General features: G+C 56.7%; 9 protein-coding genes across 9 annotated transcripts; 3 read left to right on the top strand and 6 right to left on the bottom strand.

Annotated features, from left to right (window-relative positions):
* Positions 1-29: 29 nt before the first annotated feature.
* MKK02DRAFT_45185 (uncharacterized protein) lies at positions 30-1,449 on the bottom strand (the record flags this gene model as incomplete). Its single annotated transcript, XM_053093277.1, has 4 exons — positions 30-470; positions 589-696; positions 793-921; positions 1,108-1,449. The coding sequence occupies 4 exons, from the start codon at positions 1,447-1,449 to the stop codon at positions 30-32; spliced, it is 1,020 nt and encodes a 339-aa protein (XP_052946256.1).
* A 264-nt stretch (positions 1,450-1,713) lies between these two features.
* On the bottom strand, positions 1,714-3,295 carry MKK02DRAFT_27680 (essential conserved GTPase; the record flags this gene model as incomplete). Its single annotated transcript, XM_053087381.1, has 2 exons — positions 1,714-3,035; positions 3,085-3,295. The coding sequence occupies 2 exons, from the start codon at positions 3,293-3,295 to the stop codon at positions 1,714-1,716; spliced, it is 1,533 nt and encodes a 510-aa protein (XP_052946255.1).
* Positions 3,296-3,472: 177 nt separating this feature from the next.
* On the bottom strand, positions 3,473-5,866 carry MKK02DRAFT_37161 (putative mitochondrion protein; the record flags this gene model as incomplete). The annotated part of the gene is made up of 13 exons (XM_053089574.1): positions 3,473-3,581; positions 3,638-3,713; positions 3,762-4,062; positions 4,121-4,219; positions 4,277-4,391; positions 4,444-4,529; positions 4,588-4,719; positions 4,770-4,862; positions 4,911-5,120; positions 5,169-5,330; positions 5,377-5,486; positions 5,611-5,721; positions 5,746-5,866. 13 exons carry the CDS (start codon positions 5,864-5,866, stop codon positions 3,473-3,475), a joined length of 1,725 nt encoding a protein of 574 aa, XP_052946254.1.
* A 242-nt stretch (positions 5,867-6,108) lies between these two features.
* Positions 6,109-7,245, top strand: MKK02DRAFT_45182 (S-adenosyl-L-methionine-dependent methyltransferase; the record flags this gene model as incomplete). The annotated part of the gene is made up of 11 exons (XM_053093276.1): positions 6,109-6,170; positions 6,217-6,234; positions 6,287-6,431; positions 6,475-6,513; positions 6,567-6,690; positions 6,741-6,750; positions 6,799-6,829; positions 6,877-6,932; positions 6,977-7,012; positions 7,060-7,092; positions 7,146-7,245. The coding sequence occupies 11 exons, from the start codon at positions 6,109-6,111 to the stop codon at positions 7,243-7,245; spliced, it is 654 nt and encodes a 217-aa protein (XP_052946253.1).
* A 794-nt stretch (positions 7,246-8,039) lies between these two features.
* On the top strand, positions 8,040-13,716 carry MKK02DRAFT_45181 (NAD(P) transhydrogenase beta subunit-domain-containing protein; the record flags this gene model as incomplete). Its single annotated transcript, XM_053093275.1, has 19 exons — positions 8,040-8,049; positions 8,110-8,796; positions 9,615-10,411; positions 10,501-10,579; positions 10,649-10,702; positions 10,759-10,794; positions 10,851-10,921; positions 10,971-11,030; positions 11,078-11,233; positions 11,280-11,499; positions 11,560-11,682; positions 11,732-11,949; positions 12,011-12,413; positions 12,460-12,830; positions 12,891-12,960; positions 13,016-13,101; positions 13,147-13,315; positions 13,362-13,544; positions 13,598-13,716. The coding sequence occupies 19 exons, from the start codon at positions 8,040-8,042 to the stop codon at positions 13,714-13,716; spliced, it is 3,912 nt and encodes a 1,303-aa protein (XP_052946252.1).
* Positions 13,717-14,037: 321 nt separating this feature from the next.
* MKK02DRAFT_27611 (putative chaperone) lies at positions 14,038-14,499 on the bottom strand (the record flags this gene model as incomplete). Its single annotated transcript, XM_053087373.1, has 3 exons — positions 14,038-14,157; positions 14,214-14,309; positions 14,434-14,499. 3 exons carry the CDS (start codon positions 14,497-14,499, stop codon positions 14,038-14,040), a joined length of 282 nt encoding a protein of 93 aa, XP_052946251.1.
* Positions 14,500-14,781: 282 nt separating this feature from the next.
* MKK02DRAFT_33665 (uncharacterized protein) lies at positions 14,782-16,404 on the top strand (the record flags this gene model as incomplete). The annotated part of the gene is made up of 5 exons (XM_053088763.1): positions 14,782-14,947; positions 14,995-15,423; positions 15,473-15,709; positions 15,799-15,911; positions 15,958-16,404. 5 exons carry the CDS (start codon positions 14,782-14,784, stop codon positions 16,402-16,404), a joined length of 1,392 nt encoding a protein of 463 aa, XP_052946250.1.
* Positions 16,405-16,743: 339 nt separating this feature from the next.
* Positions 16,744-17,601, bottom strand: MKK02DRAFT_24786 (ribosomal protein S26e; the record flags this gene model as incomplete). Its single annotated transcript, XM_053086935.1, has 4 exons — positions 16,744-16,809; positions 16,859-16,947; positions 17,100-17,250; positions 17,506-17,601. The coding sequence occupies 4 exons, from the start codon at positions 17,599-17,601 to the stop codon at positions 16,744-16,746; spliced, it is 402 nt and encodes a 133-aa protein (XP_052946249.1).
* Positions 17,602-20,559: 2,958 nt separating this feature from the next.
* Positions 20,560-22,186, bottom strand: MKK02DRAFT_45177 (uncharacterized protein; the record flags this gene model as incomplete). The annotated part of the gene is made up of 2 exons (XM_053093274.1): positions 20,560-21,302; positions 21,361-22,186. The coding sequence occupies 2 exons, from the start codon at positions 22,184-22,186 to the stop codon at positions 20,560-20,562; spliced, it is 1,569 nt and encodes a 522-aa protein (XP_052946248.1).
* Between the last annotated feature and the right edge of the window lie 66 nt (positions 22,187-22,252).

The following is a 22,252-nucleotide window of genomic DNA, read 5'->3' as shown; positions in this document are numbered from 1 at the left end:
TCGCCCAACGATAATGTAGAGGACCCGTCCTACTCGCCCAGCTTCCTCCCTCCTCCCCACGCCGGCCCTGCCAGAGCAGACTCCCCATCCTCGTCCTCATCGTCCTCGTCCTCCTGATCGTCATCATCCATGTCGTCATCATCGTCGTCTTGGGCCGCCTGAGCTGCCGCCGCGCCTCCCGTCAACAACAGACCGCCCGGCACGCTACTCCCGCCGCCCGTCCCCATCGCCTCCGCCTGCTCTTGCAATCGCTCCCTCTCCTCCTCCTCCCTCTGCAGCTTCTCTTTTGCCTCCCGCTTGAGACGTTCCTCACGATCCCGCATGATCTTGTCGCGCTGTTGCCGGAGGACGACACCATCCCTGTCTGCTTCGATCTGGGCGAGGGCTTGAGCGACGCGTGCGGCTTCGGCATCCTTGTGGGAACGAGCTGAGAGTGCAGAGTTGGCTGCCCGCGCCTGGAGACCGGATAGCTGGGGAGTCAGCACTGGACACCGGAGGAGATGCCTGTGAACGGTTGCAACCACAGCGTCGCTCTCTACAGCCGTCTTGACAGACCGGGCGAATGTTAAGCGGACTTGTGTGACTCACGTGCTCTTCGAGGACTTCGCTACCCACGCGGAGCTCAAAAGAGGTCTTCAGTGTCGCAGTAAAGACGTAGAATTGTGAGAAGTCGATCGTCTGCGTTCGGAACCCGAGCTGTGAGTCTGTCAGCATTGCATTCGCATTGACAGACCAGCACAAGTAGCCAATGAAAGTAAACGACAGTGTTGAGCAGAGTCAGACAGAACTCACAGCAATCAGGTACTCGTGGCCACCCTTCAGGTTGAGCACCTTGTTCTTGAGCAGGGAGTTGGAAGCCTTGAGCGTGCGGTACTTTGGATCGTCGTGCTCCTTGACGTTCTTGGCTATCAGAATAAGAGTCTGGCTGTCAGCTTGTGCGAATGAGTGGTCTCCACTTGTCCAAAGCCACACGCTCGAATGCCATCACAGCCCATCGACTTCTCAACCAACGAGCGATTTCTCTTTGCTCCGCTTAGGACTCAGTGTTTGTCATTCCACCCGACGCCACCCCGATCGATGTCAAAGTATATATATAGTATGACTCACTTCGACACCCTCGGCGACCTGCCTGTACCCATTGTCCCTGACCAGCCCCCTATCAAGCAACCTCGCAAATTTGATCCTACATTCCTTCTCCTCCTTCTCCGTCGGCGTCCATTTATTGGCTGCCGTACCTGTAGAGGACGAGCCAGACCTGAATAGAGGAGGTGTGGACGCTCCAGCAGCTTTGGGACCGGGAGCGACTGTCGGGGTTGATGACGAAGCAGCAGCAGCGGACTGGACAGAAGGTCGACCGAGGCGAGCTTCAGCGGCGAGAAGGGCAGCTTCGCGCGGGTTTGGCTTGGTCTTTTTGGGCGCGGTGCCGGCGTCTATTTCCGGTGCAGACATCTCGTGCGGGATGGGAGGTGATGTATGCGATGTAGAAGGTGAAAGCAACGATCAGTGCTGGTTAACGAAGCGTGATCGCGGTCCGAGCGGGGCACCAAGCACTTACGTCATCGCCGAGATCTCCCGCTCCGGCTGCGCTGCATGATATATAGGTCTCGTCTCTGTTTCCTATGTGTCCAGCGAGGCCATGAGTGGGGTGAGGAGAGTGTATGCCATACAGACAGAGATTGAGATCAGGATCGCTTGATCGCTCCAGAACCTACACTACTCCTCGTGCACCTCCTCTGCCTCCACTCTCGCTAGCTCCTTCCTCACCTCCCCGACCCGGTCGCACAGGACCCGTACAACCCGCTTCATCCCGAGCCCAAACTTGGCGCTGACAACCACCGTCTCCACCCCTCCTCCCCACGCTTTGATTACCTCCTTGACTCGCTTCACCCTCTCCTTCCCTACTTCCTCATCCACCTCGTCCCCCTTGTTCAGCACGACAGCCACCGCCTTGTCCGCCAGACCAGGCTTGTACGCCTCCAGCTCGTCCCTCAATACCTGGAGATCTGTGTCTGGCGTGTCCGAGCCGAGGTCCACCACATAGACGAGCGCCAATGACCGCTCGATGGAGCGGAGGAACGAGTGTCCCAGCCCATAATTCTCCGATGCCCGTGCGAGGAGGCCCGGATTGTCCGAGATGGTGAAGCGCGTTGCCTCTGCCTGGCCTCTCGTCTTGACCGGAGGTGGCATGTACTCTCCCTTGACGCGATCTGCCTTCTCCCGCTCCCGCCGGGTCTCGCTCTCCTCCACTACTCCCTCTTCTCCCCGCCAGCTCCCATCTTCAAACACACGCACGACGCCCACTTGCGGGTTGAGCGTCGTAAATGCGTATCCTGCCACTTCTGCTCCGCGGCCCGTTAATGCCCGTAGTATGGTGGACTTGCCAGCGTTTGGCAGTCCTACGAGCCCGACGTCCGCGAGGAGCTTGAGCTCGAATGAGAGGGTAAGGGTACCGGGGGAAAGACCTTTCGAGGCCAGTCGAGGAGGGGGAGATTCCGGCTGTTGGAAGTGTGGGTTACCGAGGCCGCCTCTACCGCCGGTAGAGAGCAGGACCGGCTCGACGATAGGTTTCGTGATATCAAGGTAGATAGGATCGACCGTTGTACGCCGTAAGAACCCTTCCCTCCGTAACGTCTCCTCTGCTGGCCCGTACTCGTCCGCGATGACCTCGGTGTTGGGGTGCGAGACGAACCACCTGTCCCATCTTCTCTCTCTGCGCTGCTGCGCATCTAGCCCTAGTGCGGCATCCTCCTTCGCCCATGCCACCGTTGCCGCCTCAGAGTTCATCTCCCGCACCACCGTCCCGACGGGTACACTAACGATGACGTCCGCGCCTCGCCGTCCGTGCTTCATTTGCCCGGCGCCGTGCGAGCCTTGCTCTCCTATGAGTCGTTTGGATATGCGTGCGAGTGAAGTGAGATGTGGAGAGGTCTTTAGGTAGACGCTGCCGCCTTGACCGCCGTTCCCGCCAGACGGGATACCGAGACCCCGTTTTGATGGATGTGCTGTGAAGGCTGATGCGCCAGATCCTCCCTTGCCTGTCGATCAGCCAAGATCCACGCCTCCTGTCGTTTGGGCGCAACTCACCACCTCGTACGGTTACGATCAAGTGATCAATGAACTCGGAACCTCCCTGGCGACGCTTCGCATCCGTCTTGCGCTTCCGACGCAGCAGCTCCGCCTCCATATCTGGGAAGGAGTCGGGCTCGGCATGATAGCCCCGCCTCAGGCTGATGACCGGAGGCAAGGGCAGGCGGCACTGAGAGCACAGCGGGCGAAATGTGACTGTGGGACGCATGGTCGAGGATAAAGTGCAAACGGTCGAGGTGGGAAATGGTTTGGCCGATCTGACCGAAATTTTGGCTCTGGACGACTTGGTCTTCTGGAGCATCAAACGCGAGATTGATGCTACCCAAGATGCATTGTGATTGGTGTGTGTAGATAGCAGTAGCTACGATAAAGCTGCCAGCAAGTGTTACAAGAACTCTATGCCCACTCCGATCCCGAATCCTCTAGATAGTCGCTCCCCCTTCCGCCCAACCAGCGGCATGGCGAAGTTGACCTCTACCCGGATTGGCTCCAGTCTGCCATGGTCAGCAGTTGCTCAAGCTTGGACACGTAGACTGGGCGAGAAGCTCACCGGTACATCAGACCCAGGCCCACGCTGACATTCGGATTTCGATACACCTTCTCCGCGTTCCCGAGCCATCCCGCCGCTACATCGTCAGCGGACCCCTTTCCATGCCGTCCCAAAGCTGACTCACATCGATCATACCCCACCACCTTGCCGATATTCATGAACCCATGCAGCTTCAACGGCCAGTGCTCCTTCTTCGGTATTGGTGCGAAGACGCTCAATCCCATTCCCCAAGCCAAATCTCCGCCGAGCGAGTCGGGTCCATCCTGCGGTCCCACACCGCCGACTTTCCAGCCGCGCATCGAGTTGGGCCCGCCGAGGAATGCCCTGTCCGGGAGATAAGTGCTGGGTGGGTGGGGATGTGACGCGGAGGTGGAGTTGGGGAAGAGGGGCAGGAGGGAGGTTGTCATGGATGAGATGGAGTATCGCTGCGCGCATCAGCGACAGCTCGACGTTGGCAGGAAGGAAGGTCAGAGTGAGACTGACGATGTTGGAGCCTTCGTATAAGGCTCGAGAAAGATGAGATTGGAAGATGGTCTTGAAGAAGTGGGCATTTTGGGATGAACCAGGTAATCCAGCGTATTCCTGAATCGTCAGCTTTAGAGTTACTTCCAAACAGTAGGAATGCACTACAAAGCTCACGTTTGTCACCTTCAACAATCTGCCGGAGGTCCCCGTCCAAGGATCGTTCCTCGTATCTGTAGTCCAAGTGTGGCTAAGGGATGATTTGGTCGATGGATGCGCAAGTTCTCGAATTCTGCAGGATCAGCTCATACGTCTTGGCCAGAGCTAAAGTAGGCTTTACGCACGAGATCGACGCCTTTGGTGTAAGATGGCCAATCTCTCGCTGGATATACTCGTACGTCAAGTCGTGTATACCCCAGGGAGCTATTGCCTGACATGTCAGCCGACGCCCGGGAAAGCACACGATGACTAGGTCTGGTGAAGCTTACGCTAAGTTTCGCTCGGCCTCCTTGTGAGTACTCCCGGTGAGACGCAAAAGCGGTGTTGTCCCGGTCGAACTGGAAGCCTTGCAAAGAAAAGGAGAGCAGCGGCGATGCGAGCACGGGTGTCGTCAGGGATGCCTAAGAAAGTCAGCTCTATGAACGAGGGGAAGACACGTGGCCCAGCTCACTTGGTATGCAGATTTAGTCTTGGTGCCTAAGCTAGCATTGACCTCGAGCGTTTCTGCTCCTCCGAGAGCGTTTCGTATTCTTGCAGTGATGTTCTGGGCCATAATCAGCTTCCTCGTATCCGGCCTGACCAAAGTACTCACCCCTCCGCCTTCTCCACCACCGACCTCCGTTCCAGCCTTGAGGAACAGCCTCCCCCTCTCCCGCAGCCCCAGGACAAGCTCCACCTCGTCCAGATCTCCACCGCGTACCGGCTGCAGCTTGACGCTGGACCGCTCCATATCGTACACCCCAAACCTGTCCAGATGGGCGACGAGCGCTTTTGTCGATAGCAAGACATCATGCAAAGTTGTCTCGCCGTCCGAGGTATGGCCGAAGGATGAAGAGGATGGGGAAGACACAGGTGCTGGGCTGAGCCACTTGGGGACCCATGATGACTGCGAAGAGGATGAGGAGAGGAATGGTGAGAGCAGAGATTGGAGGAAGGAGGTACGGGAGACGGGAGGAGCGGGGGACAGGCGGATGGAAGTCAGGCGGAGAGGCCGATCCATGTTCGAGGTGACCTGGTATATTAGCAACAGGACCAAGCGTAAGCTCCAAATGGCTCACGACATCGCTCAGCCGAGCCTGAGCTTGCTGGTATTCTCCCTTCAGCCGCCGTTGGAACTCTTCCTCGTGCAGCCTTCTTTGCTCTTCTGGATCTACTGTGGACGATGAGCCTGAAGTAATCAACTATAGCCCTGAGGAGTTGTCTGATCCCTAATGCACCTGAGAATGATGACTGCGTTCTGGGTTCCTCTTTCGCCATATCCCGGCGGGAAGCTGGGATCGGCTCGGACAAACCAGGTGGACCAGGAGGAGGGCGAAACACGTTTCGAAAGATATCGCTGGATGACAGCGACTCAAGCTCGCTCGGAGGGGACGGTCTGCTCCTTGTACCTTGGCTAGGCGGTCCTGTCGGCTGCACAATTAGCTCACGGATGAAAGACCGCCCAGACATCGATCTTCGCGTGAGCTGGACACGCACCGTTCTGTCTACCTCGACCTCGACCTCCGCGATATCGACCTTGGGCGGTCCGCCTTCCGTGTTGGGATCCATTCTAGCTCGGCCCTGCTACGTTGACGAGTAGCGTCTAGGTGAAGATGATGTACAGTGGACAGTTCGAGGTAAATGTTGAAGGTGGAGGCGGTTTGAAATTTCCGCCTGGTCTCAAGCAGCCGTTCATCCACCTACTTTAGTACTTGATCTGATTCTGATCACTACCATCGAGGCAGCCTCATTAACCTAGTATAGTATCCTTATAACGCAGTCTCTAACGTCCAGCCAATTAGTGTCTCGGAATGTCGCGAATAACCGAGAATCTCCCTCCAACCAACGAGGGGTATGGAACGCAAGAGTACTGGTGAGCTCGCGGTGGACTCATTCCATCTCCCTCGCTGATAGGCCAGGGAGCAGCGGTATACCAAGTATGTTTGGGGATGTTGCATTTATCTACACTAATCTGTACTCACGGCTCAGCGAGGGCCCGACGGTGTCGTTCGACTGGTTCCTGTCGCCAGAGTACCTGCTGCCGTTCATTGAGCAGACCTTGAGAGAGGCAGGGATGGGAAAGGAAGCTCGGATACTCATGCTGGGCTGTGGCAACTCATCCTTGAGCGAGGTGGTGAGTTTTATGCGTGTTCTAAATGGCAAGATCTAATGAATAGATGTATGACGACGGGTACAGAGACGTCGTCAATGTCGATGTGCGGCTACCCAACTCCTCCAGGACGCGGTACCGAGCTGACTGTATCTGTAGTACTCGAAGGCCGTCATTGAGCAGATGAAGGAACGGCATAAATCTCGGGTCGGCATGGAATGGCTGGAGATGGATGTGCTGGAACTGCAATTTGAGGAGGAGTTCGACCTGGTCATCGATAAAGGTGAGTCCCTGCCGAAGGTTGTCTGCTTGAACGATAGAGCTGACTTTCAGGGACAATGGAGTAGGCTGACTGGTCCTCTTGAGGCTGAGACCCTTGCTGACGAGTCAGCGCAATGTTGACAACAAAGGGGGATCCTTGGGTAAGACCCGTCGCGTCTGGTCAGGGAGTTCGTGCTAATAGCTGCAGAATCCACCAGAAAAGGACATAAAGACTTGTACGCAGGAGATCACTGAGGCGATACGGTATGTCGTACCTGATCATCGAGTATGTTATTGCTGATTAGCAGGGTCATGAGGAAGCGGCCAAGCTCCCGGTTCCTGTAGTTAGTGACCATGCTACCAGTGTTAGGTACTCGAGCTGATTATCAAGTTTCACCTTCGGCCAGCCTCACTTCAGGGAAAGGTTCGTCCCTAGCAAATGAGGTCCCAACCTCGCGTCAAAGCTGATCTCTACAGGTATATGCAAGACCGGCCGAACTGGACATTATCGCATAAAGAGGTCGGCCCGCCCGAAGGGTTCGCGTACTTTATGTACACCCTCGCTTACACCCCATGACATGTCAATAGGGCGGGAGGATGCCGGAGGCCAGGCTATCAACTGACGTCTACTCGCAAACGCCCTTGGCGGAGAACGATGACTCGTCACGGACGCATTATCAAAGACCCTGATCGAAAAGCCTCCATCCTTATTCAGAGTCGCCGCTCGTTCCATGCTCTCATGACTAACGAGTACTGATGGACACGGGACGGCTGTGATACGGTATCGCACAATCCGCGTTTCCTACGCCCAACCCACAAGCTATCCCCGTAATTTCGAGCCACATCGGATTCAAACCGGTAAAAATTGATGCGCCACCCAGCAGCCGCTTCTGGCCAGGGTATCTCTCAGGCGAGGCAACCTCCTTTGACACCCTTTGTCGATAGGTATCGCAACGCAAAGAGGCAACCGGATCTGTCACCCCACCCCAAATGCGTCCCTCAACCACAGGTGCCTGTTTTGGCCAGAAGACCCTTTCATGTGAAGCCCCTTCGCCACTCTTGCTTGCGATGTCTCAAATCTTAGAGCGACAGGGGACAGCTTGATGTCAAAGCTGTGGGGAGGTTTTGACTTTGCCTCTTTACATATATCTCGCGACTTACCTTCATATCCATCGCTCGCTTGTCATGGACAGTAACAGTACGCGCACTGACACCGGGGCCTCGAGCATCTCCGCCCCGAGCAACACAGAGTCCGAGGCTCATGAGGTATCTCACATCAGTATGACAGCGAGGGGCTGGCGGCTGATTATCCAGGCGTCCCTGCGACCCTTCCGCCTGATGGACCTTCCGTCAGAGCTGCGAGTACTCATCATGACCGATGGTACGCTCTCACGCTCTCAACAGAACATCGGGCGCTGGGTAGACAAAACCTGCCGAGCAGAGCTTGATGCGTGGACCACGCGCAATCTCAAGAATTCGGTCAGGGTCATGACGTCTACCGCTTCAGTCGGTCTCTTACAATCGTTTCTCAGTGTCTTACGTTCGTTTGGCCCTCTGCCTACATACCTCAAGCGGATTGAGATCGGTATCACCTACAGCAATGCGATATGCTGTGACTGCTGCTCCGAAGGTACCGTGCCTGCCGGTTTTCACGCGAACACCGATGTCGAACGCCAGACCGACGCGGCCGCTGCCCGCCAAGCTCTCTGCACATTACTGCTGGATACTAAGATTGGCGCACTCGTATTGCGCTTCGTCAATACATCCGGTCAGCCGTGTTCCCCCGCCGGCGCATTTCTCAACTGCAAACTTTCCTCACTCAAGGCCAATACCACAATTTTGACCTCGTCGGACAACGAAGATCTACCGTACAGCATATTCGCGATGATGGAACAAGATGAACATGAGATCGACGGTGATGGTGAGGTCTGGGAGGTGGTAAAGGCGCGGCTGGGGGCGTTGGCGGATACGCCCAACGCACTTTCCCATTTGACGGATATCTTCGCGGGGCGCCGGCTGCTGGTCGAGTCAGACGAGAACCGCTTGCTCCACACGACACTCGTGACACCCACATCTGCGAACGTCACGCAGAGTATGGTCGACGTCGCCTTCCACGGCAGCGCCGATCGTATGACCGCGAGTCGGAGTGCTGGGGAATGCCGCCTGCTGGGATTGTGAACGCCCACTACAGTCGTATTTCCCTGGATGATTTCAATTCTACCGAAGATGGCAAGCGGTTTTGGAAGCTGAACGAGGCGCTGTGACGTGTACTGTTGTATCCGACCGCGCGCATGAAGGAACCTGGGAGATCATCTGCGTGGGAAAGATGCCGAGTGCGAATGCAGTTTGTTGTCTTTCAAGCTTCCAGCTGCAGGATTCGTTATTCGTTGGCTGAGACACACCGCTGCGACTTTCGTGAGCGCGGTTACCGTGGATGACCTTCGTGATGTGTATCATGAGGCATTAGGCCGCAACCGGTGGACCAGCCGCACAACAGCCGCCACTTGTGCATACGCCACACCGACATGAGGCTCCTGGCCTCCAGGTCTCAGAACGAGGAATGTGTCGGTGACGGCATGGCTCGCGGGGTAACCGGTCCGGGCCGGGGGTCCCCCGCTCCCCCACAGCATCGCGAGTCGGCTGTAGCTTCAGCGTTGTCTCTGTACTTGTCGTGCTGTATACAGGCGATCCAGCACATCTTTGTTCTGTAACATGATGTTGGAGGTTATCTGGGCGAGAGAAGTCGCGTTCAGTAAGCGCTCGACGCGTCTTTTGAATCGTGAGTCTCGGCTCCGATCGTGATCGGCCCCTTCAGCGCGCTCGTCCTGGTCATTTGCCTTGACGAGACGGTGTCTGTGGGGAACGTAGCCGACTGTCTCAAGCAGAGAATCGCCATAGAATTGTGGATTGATCATGAGTCGCGGTGACCGTTACTGACTTCTGCAGGCTTCTCCCGCTCCTTCGCTTCATCCACCCGTTCCAACAATGCTGCTCCTCCTCCAAAGGCCACCCCAGCTCCAGCCGGAATACCTTACGCGAACCTAACCGTCGGTGTACCTCGCGAGACGTACCCCTCCGAGAGACGCGTCGCAGTTTCGCCGACGGGCGTGCAGACCCTCCTGAAGAAGGGCTTCTCCCGCGTCCTCGTCTCGCCTGGTGCCGGAGTCGAGGCGTCATTCCGGGACGAAGACTATGTACGCGCAGGCGCTACGCTCTCAGACAATCCGATCGCCGAAGCCGACATCGTACTCAAAGTCCGACCTCCCTCGGCCGATAATGCGGAGATCACGGGCATGAAGGAGGGGTCTACTCTGATCTCGTTCCTCTACCCCGCCCAGAACAAGAGCCTCGTCTCGGCGCTTCAAGAGCGGGGCGTCACATCCTTCGCGATGGACCAGATCCCTCGGATATCTCGGGCACAGGTCTTCGACGCGCTCTCGTCCATGGCCAATACTGCCGGATATCGAGCGGTCCTCGAGGCGTCCAACAATTTTGGCCGTTTCCTCACCGGCCAGATTACAGCGGCGGGGAAGATCCCACCGGGGAGGGTTCTGGTAATCGGTGCTGGAGTCGCGGGACTCAGTGCCATCACCACGGCAAAGCGGATGGGAGCGATTGTGAGGGGATTTGATACCCGGCCGGCCGCCAAGGAACAGGTGGAGAGTCTTGGCGCGGAGTTTTTAACAGTGGAGATGGAGGAGGATGGAAGTGGGGCTGGAGGGTACGCGAAGGAGATGAGTAAGGTGCGTACCACCCCCTCCGCACACTGTATACGGTCCGGGCGGATGGGCCCAGGATGACTCAAGGTCACGGACGATAGCTGATCTTTTAGGAATTCATAGACGCAGAGATGGCTCTCCTCTTGCAGCAGAGTAAAGAAGTGGACATCATCATCACCACAGCACTCATACGTCAGCTTCCTGACATCTTCCTGACATCTTTCGGAGACTCGGGAGGGTGTAGCAGCTGACGTCCTTCAGCTGGCCGGCCCGCACCCAAGCTCATTCTGAAATCGCACGTCGAGGCGATGAAGCGTAAGCCATCTTTACATGGGTCAAGCAGAAGATACAAGTCCGCTGATCTGCTCCAGCTGGATCCGTCATTGTCGATCTTGCGGCAGAAGCTGGTACGTCGACTACCAGGGCCACTCATGACTGAGTTGCGAGACGTTGACACTTCCAGGCGGAAACTGCGAGCTGACTGTTCCCGGCGAGAAGGTCGTTCACAACGGTGTGACCATCTTGGGCTATACAGTGAGCTTCAATCCTCCCTGTATAGCCAGGCCGATAGCTGACTTTGAAGGATCTTCCGTCCCGGCTTCCCACTCAGTCCAGTACACTCTATTCTAACAATATCACCAAGGTGAGCTTCCATCAATGCCGCACCACTTGCTCGCTGATGGATACCAGTTCCTACTATCTATCGGCGATCAGAACCGATTCAATATCAACCTAGAAGACGAAGTCGTCCGCCGGTCCATCGTTACCCACAAGGGGGATATGATGTGGCCTGCGCCCGCTGCGCCCGTCTCAGCCATCCCTGCAGCTCCAGCCATGTCTGCGCCGGTAAGCCTGCCCACCTCGAACGGACAGGACCTAGCTGAAGTGGTAGCCATCGAAGAAAGAAGAGGCTGTCAAAGCTCCACTGACGCCCTGGCAAGACTCGGTCCGCTCGGTCTCGCTCACGACAGCCGGCATGGGCTCTGCGCTGGCCCTCGGGAAGCTCACCGCACCGGCCTTTATGAACCTCTTCACGGTATTGGGTCTGGCTGGAATAGTCGGATTCAGAGCAGTCTGGAGTGTTTCTCCGGCTCTCCACTCGCCCTTGATGTGTGAGCCAGCTATCCGAGACTCTCATTGACCTACATGAGATGCCCAGCTGATGAACGCAGCTGTGACCAACGCGCTCTCTGGTCTTGTCGGGGTTGGTGGTCTCTTTGTCATGGGCGGGGGATACGTACCGCACACGATCCCGCAATTCTTAGGCGCAGCTAGCGTGTTCCTCGCCAACCTGAGTGAGCTCTGTAGGACCATATTGTTCCATGATGCAAGCTGACACACCAGACATCTTTGGCGGCTTTCTCATCACCAAGCGCATGCTCGACCTCTTCCGCCGACCGACAGACCCGCCAGAGTACTCGTACCTTTACGCCATCCCCGCCGCGCTCTTTACTGGCGCATTCGTCTGGGCGGCTAGCTCTGGGTTGGGCGGTATGGTCCAAGCTGGATACTTTATCAGTACCATGCTAAGTATCGGTGCATTGACTGGTTTAGCTTCTCAGGTACGACTCACTCATTCTGCCTGTCTCCCACCAGCAAGATGATGTCCGGCTGACCAGGTAGACCACAGCACGCGTCGGCAACTCCCTCGGTATCCTCGGCGTCTTTGTCGGTGTCCTCGCAACGCTCCTCGCTGTCGGATTCACTCAAGAGCAGATGGTACAATGCGGCGCAGTCATCGCACTCGGAGGCGGACTCGGGCTGGCTATCGGTCGGCGTGTCAGTCCAATGCAGCTCCCGCAGACTGTCGCAGCGCTGCACTCGGTCGTCGGGCTCGCGGCGGTCATGACGTCTGCTGCGAGCGTCCTGGGGGCATATGATGGCAATCACGGAAAGGCGGAAGATGGGCATGGAGGTGGTGGGCAGGGCGCGGAGGTGGTTGAGGAAGGAAAAGGGCATGGGCTGGGAGGTCTGCATTTGACTACGGCTTACCTTGGAGTCTTAATTGGCGGCATCACCTTTACGGGTAAGTCTCATCGTTTCGAAACCAGTCAGATGAGCTAATAAGGCAGGATCCATCCTTGCCTTCCTCAAGCTGGCCGGCCGAATGTCCTCCCGCCCCCTCGTCCTTCCAGGTCGACATTACATAAATGGCGGTCTGCTCGCGGCCAATATTGGCTGCATGGCCGGCTTCATCACCATGGCGCCAACCGCACCTGTCATTGGCGCTTCACTCCTAGCCGCCAATGCCGCCCTGTCATTCGCTAAAGGCTGGACGACATCAGCTGCGATCGGAGGAGCGGACATGCCGGTGCTGGTCACCGTACTGAACGCGTATTCTGGATTTGCGCTTGTCGCGGAGGGGTTCATGCTGGACAATCTGTTGTTGACTAGTGTGGGGAGTCTGATTGCGGCGAGTGGGAGTATCTTGTCTTATGTCATGGTGAGTCCAAGGTGGAGGGTGTACTCCATCCCGAAATGGGATCTTTAGCTGATCCATCAGTGCCGGGCCATGAATAGATCTCTAACAAACGTCATCTTTGGTGGTATCGCTCAAACCGCCGCTGCGGACGGTGAGCTACTTGGTTTTCTCTGCGGGATCGGCACTGGCCAAGAGCTGACGCAAAGCAGATAAAACTAAGGGGTTGTCAGTCGCGCGAACAACAATTGAAGACGTTGTCGAGCAGCTCAGCCAAGCCGAGAATGTCATCATCGTCAGTATTCGGTATTCTCACTTTGTGACCGAGCTGATGGACTAGGTACCTGGGTACGGTATGGCAGTCGCCAAAGCCCAGTATGCTATCAGCGAGATGATCTCCACTCTTCGATCCAAGGGTATTAATTGCCGCTTCGGTATTCACCCCGTCGCTGGGCGTATGCCGGGGCAGTGCAATGTCCTCCTAGCGGAAGCTGGAGTGCCCTACGATGGTCAGTCCTGTGGTTTACCGAGGTCAAATCTCGGCTGATGTGGTAGTGGTTCTTGAGATGGACGAGATCAACTCCGACTTTAGCACAACTGACCTCGTGCTCGTCATTGGCGCCAACGATACCGTCAACCCCATAGCCCTGGAGGCTGGATCAGCGATCGCAGGTATGCCGGTGCTTGAGGTCTGGAAGGCGAGGGGAGTGGTTGTAATGAAGAGGGGTATGGCGGCCGGTGAGCTTTTGCAATGTCTCCTCTCATGTCAGAACAGAAGCTGACAGAGCTAGGTTACGCGGAGGTCCCAAACCCGCTCTTCTACTACCAGAATACCAAGATGCTGTTCGGAGACGCGAAGGGGACTTGCGAAGCCCTCAGCGCGGGTCTGAAGGCGATGAAGAACGATTAAGGGCTGTGTATATGGGCAGGGGAGGCCTAAGGAGCGAAGCGATCAGAAGTCAGAATCAAGCTGTAAGGCACGTTGGGATCTCGCTGTCCGAGCATCTTTCGGTGATCTTCGAGGTGTGTAGTTAGGTTGTACCGATACGTTGCCGATTGTTGTCGATACATTCACCCTCCAGGTCTATCGTGTTGCAGCTGATGAGTGCCTGCACAGCGGTAAGGCCAGAGCTACAGCGGAAGATGAGCAAGCAGAAACCTCGTACTCGAGGAATGGTGATAGTGATACATGATGATTCTGCTACTTCTCTACTTCATTTGTTCTGTAGCATCAGCACCCCGTCTGTTCACGAGCCAGAGTTGACATACCTGCGTTGTGCTCCGCGAATCTTGCTCCTACCCGCTCCGAGTGCTTCAAGAACTTGTCGGTGCAGTTCTGGACGCATGTCTTCTGCAGATCACCGTCAGCCAAGCCTCCAGGACAGCGGAGGAGGAGGAAAGGCTCACCTCATTTGTGCTGAGCGCTTTGCTAGTGAAATCCTGGGCGCAGGCGTTGAAGCACCGCTCGACCATCCCCGAATAGAGCTTCATGAAGTCTTGCATCTGGCAGAATCAGCGGAGTCCCTCTGATGTCTCTCGTCAGGCACCCCGTCGTAAGATCGTACTATCCTCCTTCCCCACCTTCATCTGGGTCGCAAAAAGAACCACGCTCGTTGGCTATACTGACCTGCTTCTTCTCGATCAAACGGGTCATCTGCGCCTGCTCGGCTCCGTTAAACTGTGAGAAATCCATCTTTCGAGATGATTCTTTTCGGGTGGATCGATGAGGTGGCTTATCAAGCCGACGGCGAGGGAGCGGATTAAGACTGAGATGTAGCTGGTATAGGTGTAGATGAGGTATAAGATGTCAATGCAAGAGAGGTATGGTTTTGCCTCCCATCGTTGGCTCTGACATTTTTGGTCCCGCCTCCACTTTGACGACCGCCCTCGCGCATTGACCTTGTTGGCGCACACATATCTCGCTTGCTACCATACATATACCTCTACTTCAACATTACAGTCAGAGCCTTACGCGATGCCTCCCAAACCAGTCACTCAGGCAGCTCGGCGCGGGAAACGAGTCATAGCGTCGCCCACACCGTCGTCGCGCGAATCCGAAGGCGAGGATGAGTTGGAGTCTGAGGAGGAGGATGTGGTCCCGTCGCGAGTCAAAGGCAAGGGGAAAGCAGTACCCTCCACACGTAAGCTTGGCGAGTCTCCTGCACGGTGTGCGCAAGCTGACAGGGAGCAGGCTCTTCGGCGGCAGCTTCTGACGACATGGATATTGATGAAGATGAGCAAGACTCAGGGAACGACGAGCTGGACGTTATTGACGACGACGAGAGTATGGACGAAGGAGAAGAGGAGATGGAGGAGGACGATGATGAGGAGTATGAGGAGGAAGCGGAGACGGTACCTCCGCCTCGGGTGGTACCAACAGCTCGGAAAACTTCAAATCAAAATCGAGGACCTCCCGCACCCGTGCTCGCAACACCTCCTCCACCGGTATCCGCTCAGCCGAAGAGCGGCCTGCGGATACGGCTGAATATCTCAAAGCCCAGTCCGCTAGGCGCGGGCGCTGCTCAGGCGTCTGGGAGCGGAGGCAAGAGACCGGCGAGAGAAGCAGCCAAGAAGGCTGGGAAGCGGACCAAGGTCGTCGCGATGGAGGCGGAGCTGGGTGAGTGGCTGAGACCAGTCACAAGGGTAGATCGCGAGCTAATCTATAGGCTCGGATCAAGACCCGTCATCCGAAGAGGAAGACCAACTGGCGGAAGAGGACGAGCTCGACGAGGATGAGCCCGATGCCGACCCAGAAGAGGACTTCGAGATGGACCACGGTGCACCCAGCCGAGCTCGGTCAGATGGGACATCGTCACGCGCAGCCTCGCCGAGCAAAATGACGGCGCGGCAGAGGGCGAAGGGGGATGCGGATCTACAGGGGGGTCTAATGGCTCTTCCAAGCGGTATGTCCTTGTAAAACGTCTGTTCGGCTATCTGAGAGGCACAAATGGCGTCAGTGACTTCGGCTTGAGCTCGTGCTGACGATTTACAGAAGGATCGGGGGCCAAGAAGCTCATTCTGACCGAGGCCGAGCGTGTCGAGCGACGAGAAGAGATGGCCCGACGGCGCAAGAGGCAGACTGATCAAAGAAAGCAGGATGAGCAGGTGAGCCAGCTGACCCTTCAGAAATGGACCACAGCTCACGCTACAGGATGAAACAATCAACCGTCTTCTCCGCGCTCAGACCGGCCGGAGCAGAAACAAGATCGAAGCGCCAGAAGGAGGAGAAGACACGTCTGGAGCGGCCGCTGGAGCAGCAGATGGGAGTGCGAGAGACAGAGGCAGGGGAGGAGCTGCTGGTCCGAAGGAAGGGATGATCAGATGGGTCAGCACCCTCGTCTCCTCGACGGACGGGGGCGGAGCGAGGAGTGGAGAGGTGGTATGCCGAGTAGGGGTCCCGAGGGGCATGGCGTCGGAGTCGGAGATATTGGGCATGGGGAGGAGTCAGGGAGGGACCAAGCAGAAGCAAGATGCGCGAAGATGTGCTGTGGAGGGGTGTAAGAACGGGAGAAAATACAGGAGTACGAAGAAGTTTGAGGTGGGCGGGTGTAGTATGGAGCATCTCAAGCGGGTCAATGAGAGTCTGGGGATGGTGTAGGTAGCGAGAGCGGGACAGCTCAGTAGATCCTCCGTGTTGTATATAGTATGGTACCGCAACAGTGAGCCTAAGGTTGAGGCCAAGGTCAACGCACCGGAATTAATCGAACGGGCTGACATCTCCCCAAGATTTGCCTCGCCGATGGATAGTCATGATCCGCCATATGTAGACGCCGAAACATGTAGCTCCAGGTGAGGTTGTTGGTCAATTCCGATTTCGAGCATCAGTTTCCCCCTGCCCCCACCGTGTGATGGATCACCCCATCCTGGCACCGAAAATATCCGCTGAATGCTGATTCAATCACTACTGCATGCCCTAAAAACCTCCAACTCCCTGCGCTCAAGCCGTCTTCTCCGCAGCCTTGGTCTTGGACTCCATGGCGGCAGCGACGGCGGGGTTGATCCTCTGATCTCGTCAGCAGTGTCACCAGTCAAGACAAAGGAGGGTAGCTCACCTTGCCGTCTCGGAAGATAGCACGGGGAGGGGGGGCACGGTTCTTTCGGGAGTTGATAGCTCCGGGCTTGCCTGAACGAACACGGACGACTGGATACGTTAGCGATTGCTTCAAAGTAATCTTCATCCACTTCAACAATCCCTACACTGATCCATCAAATTTGGGCAGCAATACTCTCCGTCCCAAAAGCCCTAAACTTCCGCCCTTACTTCGCCCGTGGTCGATGAGAAATCAGACTCACTCTTGGCGTGGATAGCACACGAGATGCAGTATGCCAACCGGACGTAGAGCTTGGGGAGAGCGTACTCCTGGTAGACGGACGCCTCGGACAAGTCACGGACGGCAGCAGCCTCGACCATGTTCTTCACGGAAAACCGCTTGATGGCCTTGTCCTGAGATGTTAGTGAGACGTCCATAAAGTAGTCGCCATGAACCCCTCCCGCCATCAACCCCTTTACCGCCGAAATACGCCAAATTCCACCAAATTCCGCTCCTCAGCAACCCTCCAATTCCCATCGATCCCTTACAGCCCAACGGTGTCGGTACACCTTCCCCTATCATCCCCTGGCTTGATCCGGCCCTCCAACAGCGTTTCGGTGGTGATTTGCGTATCTCGGCTCCTAGGGCACCCCCAGACGCAAACTCACTTTGGGAACACAGCGCGAGCAGTTAGAGCATCGCACGTTCCGGACGTGGCCTCGTCCCTTCTGGTTCCTGCCGTTTCCGCGTCTCTTCTTACTCATGATTGTATAGGAATTCTAACCGTTTGTATAGGGTAGAATGGTGGAGAGCTGAGAACAGGCTTCAGTTTGGCTGTAGGCGCGAGTTGCGAAATGATCCGCCTTCCGTTGGAGCTGTACTTCGCCGAGTATTGCCGCAGTTTCTTGTGGCGCCGTGGCAGCCGTTGTCCGTGCGTAATTGCGCGCAGATTTGCTGTTCGTCGTTTTGGTTTCGTATGCATGTGAGTCAAGGGGGCGATGGACTCGAGCTTGATCGTCCTTCGCAGACCTGCTTGTTGACTGCTGGGCCTGTTGAGGTTGATGAGTGCTTGTGGAGAGGACATTTATCAGTACACTGTTAGCGAATGAGTATACATCGGGGCCTCGAAAGGAGCGGCGGGCCGAGGCGCGCGAGCTACAAGGCCCCCTTCCAGCGGACGGTCTCAGGTAGGGCGTTCTCGCTTCGGTGACGTTCATCGATGACAGCGGATGCATAGGTTGATAGCTCGGTCTCGGCGCAAACCCCGTATGGCTAGTCTCGCGGCACTGATGACTGGCACCTCGATCTGAGACGTGAGCGAGTATCGACCTACCGTCTATGATCGTACTCACCTGATTCCCGATTGCTTCCCTGCATCGGAGGGGCGACTAACATATCTTAAAGCTGACTTACGTGGACTGATGTGGAGTCAGCTGCGCTCTGCCGCGGAAGGGCCCGAAGCCATCATATTAATCAAGACTCACTCCTTGTTGCTCATCACAAGCCTGCCCTGGCAGTGTCCATCAAGCCCTGCTTCTTGTGCAGTGGTCGAACCGATAGAGACGAGGCACGCCTACGTACGCGCTTCACGCAGCAGAAGCCTCCGCCTGAGACTGCTTCCGGCTGTTCGACCGGTCCCGGCCTAATTCGACCTACGCTCCACCATGTCCGTCGCTCCTCAACGAATCCTGCTTTAAGGTCGACGGGAGTCATGCCAGAATGAGGGATTGACAGAGATTTGGGTAGGAGGGGATGGCTGTGCGGTGTAGAAGTAAGCGCCGGCCGACGTGTTTCCTGGAATTCGGCCGGGGATGGTCCCATACTGATGAACGGGTCGATGGGATGATCGGTAGCGGCTCGAGATGCTCGTCCATGTCTCGGACGTATCTCTCCGTTGAGGAGACTGCATGGCCACGAGGCTGACGAGGCTGTACTATCAGATAGACGCTCACAGCTGTACTCACGCAGACGAGAAGGACGACGATGTGAAGGGCGAGACCTACGTCCACCCGGTCGATAGACTCGTCTCGAGCTCATCTACCGGAGGCGATGGTCCTTCCCTCATCGCTCGAGCGGACATCTTTGCCGGGGATAAGAGATTCCTCGAAACCAACATACTAGAAGACCCGGCATCTACGGTGTCGGTCATCTAGCTATCAGCTTAATCACCGCAATGAACTCACCCAGCAGCTTCTCCATTACTGCAGACGTCCCTGCCTTTCCTTGTCCAAGCAAGCATGCTGAAGCAAGCACGTCTGCAGAATCAATCCGTCCTACTCAGGTGAGGCAGATCGTCTTCGTTTATGATGGGCATACGGATGGTCTCTTTACTGCACGTGTCAGCTTGAACGTGTAGCGTGAAGGATGAAGCTCACCAGGCATGGGGTCGAGGCGGAGCGCGCGTAGGGGGCGTAGCCTGTGCAGATGTGAGAGCGGTTGCCGCAGCGGACCTGGGAGATATTGAGGATGAGGAGTCTCGGGAGCTCCAGAATCAGACATTCTTTCGGGCCGTTGTTGAGTGTATGTCGTCGTGAGGATTGAAGATCGAGACGCCCCGGCCATTGACGCCGACCGGGATACTACCGCAGAGGCGAGGGCTGCGGACTCCCCGAGCGATAGCCCGATACGTTCCTAAGGTGGTATAGAGGCGATTACGGTCTCCCTCGCTTCCCTTCCTCTAGCTCGGACCGAGTCTCTGCGATGATGGTAGAAGGCCACTTCCGGTGTGGAGGACTGCACTCTCCCGGCGCAGCACCTTCCACAGCAGGATGAGCAGCTCCTCCTCTCCCTCACGCCTGTGCAATCGTCAGCCCCATCATCACCAAGAACCTGAGGCGCAGGTATCGCCCTCTGAATCCGGACTCACCTGGCTGGGTCAGACATCCCAGTGTCCTAATCTGTTCCCTGCGGCTACCCCAGCTCCTTCCCATCTCGGTTGACCTGCGTCGCTCAGCGGAGGATGGAGGCCGAGAATCGTCGTGATTGTACCCTCTCCTCTAATTGCCGCTAGGGGTCTCGCGCCAATCCGCTCCAGGTGTGCGTATCATAGACGCCGGTGGGCTCACGGTGTCTAATCCGGTGGATCCAGGGGGGACGACGTCAAAGATGACTCGAGCTTTGTCTGGAAGCGTCCGGAGGGGTGGGTGATCAGGATTCGGTGGGAGTGTGTAGGGATCGAGGAAGGTGCTTGGGTAGTGGACTGGCGGGGTGGGGCGAAAGAGAAGTAAGAGTGTAAAGCACAGGCAGAGGAAGAGGAAGAGGGGCAAAGTAAAGAGAACAAGGGAGAGAGTAGAGGGGAAGGAGACGAGGAGAGGAAGGGACGAGGGAGGATGATTGTTTGCGCTGCACGTCAGCGAAGTAGACGAGCTGTTGACGAAATCAAGGAAGGTCGTGATGTCCAGTGGGAAAGCGGCGTTCTACTCACACTGATCTCCCATACTGGCTACATAACAATGTAGGCCGAATACAGGGTCGAAGTACGAACGAGAAAGAGATCTCGCGTCGCCGAGACATGAGACCGAGCTGGACGAGGAATGTGGAGGCACAGAGTCTCGGAGATAATGTATGTCCGTGGCTCTAGGAACACACGCTAAGCTCGGTCGGCAGCCTGCGCAAGCCAGCGTCCGGATGGAGGAGTGCTGACCATAGCCTAGCTGTTGCATTCACTACGCTACGCGATACAAACTTACAGTATCCGACAATTTTACCTACAAGCTTAGATATCAAATCAAAGCTACTGTCCCTGCTATCCCCGTCGCCCCTCTCTTCCACGCCTTGTACGTCTTGAACTCTAGCTTCGCCTGAGCCTCCCCTTCTATATGCCACGGGGTCATAGTGGTATAGTGCGTAGCAGCGGCTTGACGCACAGCCGCCTGGTATTCCTCCATATTGTTTTTCGCCTCTGCGATCCCCACCAGTCCCACCAGCATGTAGGTCGCCGCGGCCCGCAAGGGGAGGATGGGGAGAGCCAAGGCGTTCTGTGTAAGAGGAGTAGGCTGACCGACTGCGCCTGGCAGGGTGGCTGCGTGGTGCTCTGTCTGCCAGTCTCCAGCATCCGATGGGGCGAGGCCGATGGTGACTCGGTCCCAGGTCAATTTGTTCCGGGGTGTTATCGCGCGCAGGCCAAAGTGATTCCCGCTTCCGAAGATGAGGGTGAGGTAACGCATCGTCTTTTGTGGGTTGAGGACGAGTGCGGCCTGGGTCATGAGGTTGCAGAGGTCGACGTTGGAGGAGGGGGGTACGCGGAGGACGAGGTGCTCTGAGGGAAGGCAATCTGCGATGACCATGATGTGGCGTATTATCTTGGACTGGGTATGTTTGGCCCAGTCCCAATCGCCTTCCGGTCTGATGGCCACGTTGTCGAGCTGGCCGGCATCCGCTGCCAGGCCTGAAGCAGCCTCGCCCTCTCCCGACGTGCCCTTCTTCGCTTTCCCCTTCTTCTTCTTCACCACCTCCACCTTTCGCACTACCACATCGCCGTTCCCATCCCACATGGCAGGACCACCCGGACTGCTCGGTGCCACCTGGATGATCGTCACCGTCCTTGATGTGTTCGAGTTGCCTGGCCCAGAGGGTCGGATCGGCGATGGTGATGATCTGACAGTTGTCGAGATCATGCGACCGGAATAGCGAGTCCATCCGGTCGAAGATGCGAGACTGGAGATATTCCAAGTCTTTCCCCTTGAGGGACGGCGCATCGCACCAGCTAGAGTGGAATATTGGCCAATCGACGGGGTTGACAAAGCCGAGAGGGGCTAAGGGAGGGTGAAGTGGATCGACGAGCCGGGTGGGGTAAAGCGTGCGGAGGAGGAGGTTTCGTGACCACTTGGACAAGCGCAAAAGTCGTGCGTTTGCGTCCCGGCCACCGAAGCTGACGATGGTCTGCAGGACGTGCGGGTAGGACATCACGTCCAGTAACACCGGCCCGGTCTTTGGCTCCTCCTTCCCGCCCACGTGCAGTGCATGCAGTGCCTCCTCCTCCCTGACCACCTCGTCCCCCCCCTTTGCAGTAAAAGGGGGATCCTCCTTGTCCTGTCCCTTTTCCCGCGTTTCCGCCTTGGTCCCTGGAGGGGGGAATCTCGCTATCAGCCCCTCGAGGTAGTCCGGAATATCCGCCAAAGGGTCGTCGCTGCCATCGCATTGGGTCCGAATGACGTCAAGTGACCGCGCTAACTTGCGCTCGTTGATGGGAGGAGGAGGGAGAGGGTGTTTGGCGAGGAGGGTGTGGATGTGCGCCGGGAGGTAACTCAGCGCGTCGCTGTTTTCGGGAGACGAGCAGTAGGCGTTGATGGCTGCGTGCAGGCCATCGAGCTTGGCGGCGTAGTACTTAATGACGGGAGGTGTCGACATGGCGCTTGCAGCATTTGGCACAGGACGATGTGCAAACGCAACAGCGCGGAATCGCGGATGTCGGAG

Source organism: Dioszegia hungarica (genome assembly GCF_025882075.1).
Source record: "Dioszegia hungarica strain PDD-24b-2 chromosome Unknown MKK02contig_8, whole genome shotgun sequence".
NCBI classification, from domain to species: domain Eukaryota; kingdom Fungi; phylum Basidiomycota; class Tremellomycetes; order Tremellales; family Bulleribasidiaceae; genus Dioszegia; species Dioszegia hungarica.
The sequence above is the reverse complement of the archived record's forward strand: the minus strand, read 5'-3'. Positions and strand labels throughout refer to the sequence as shown.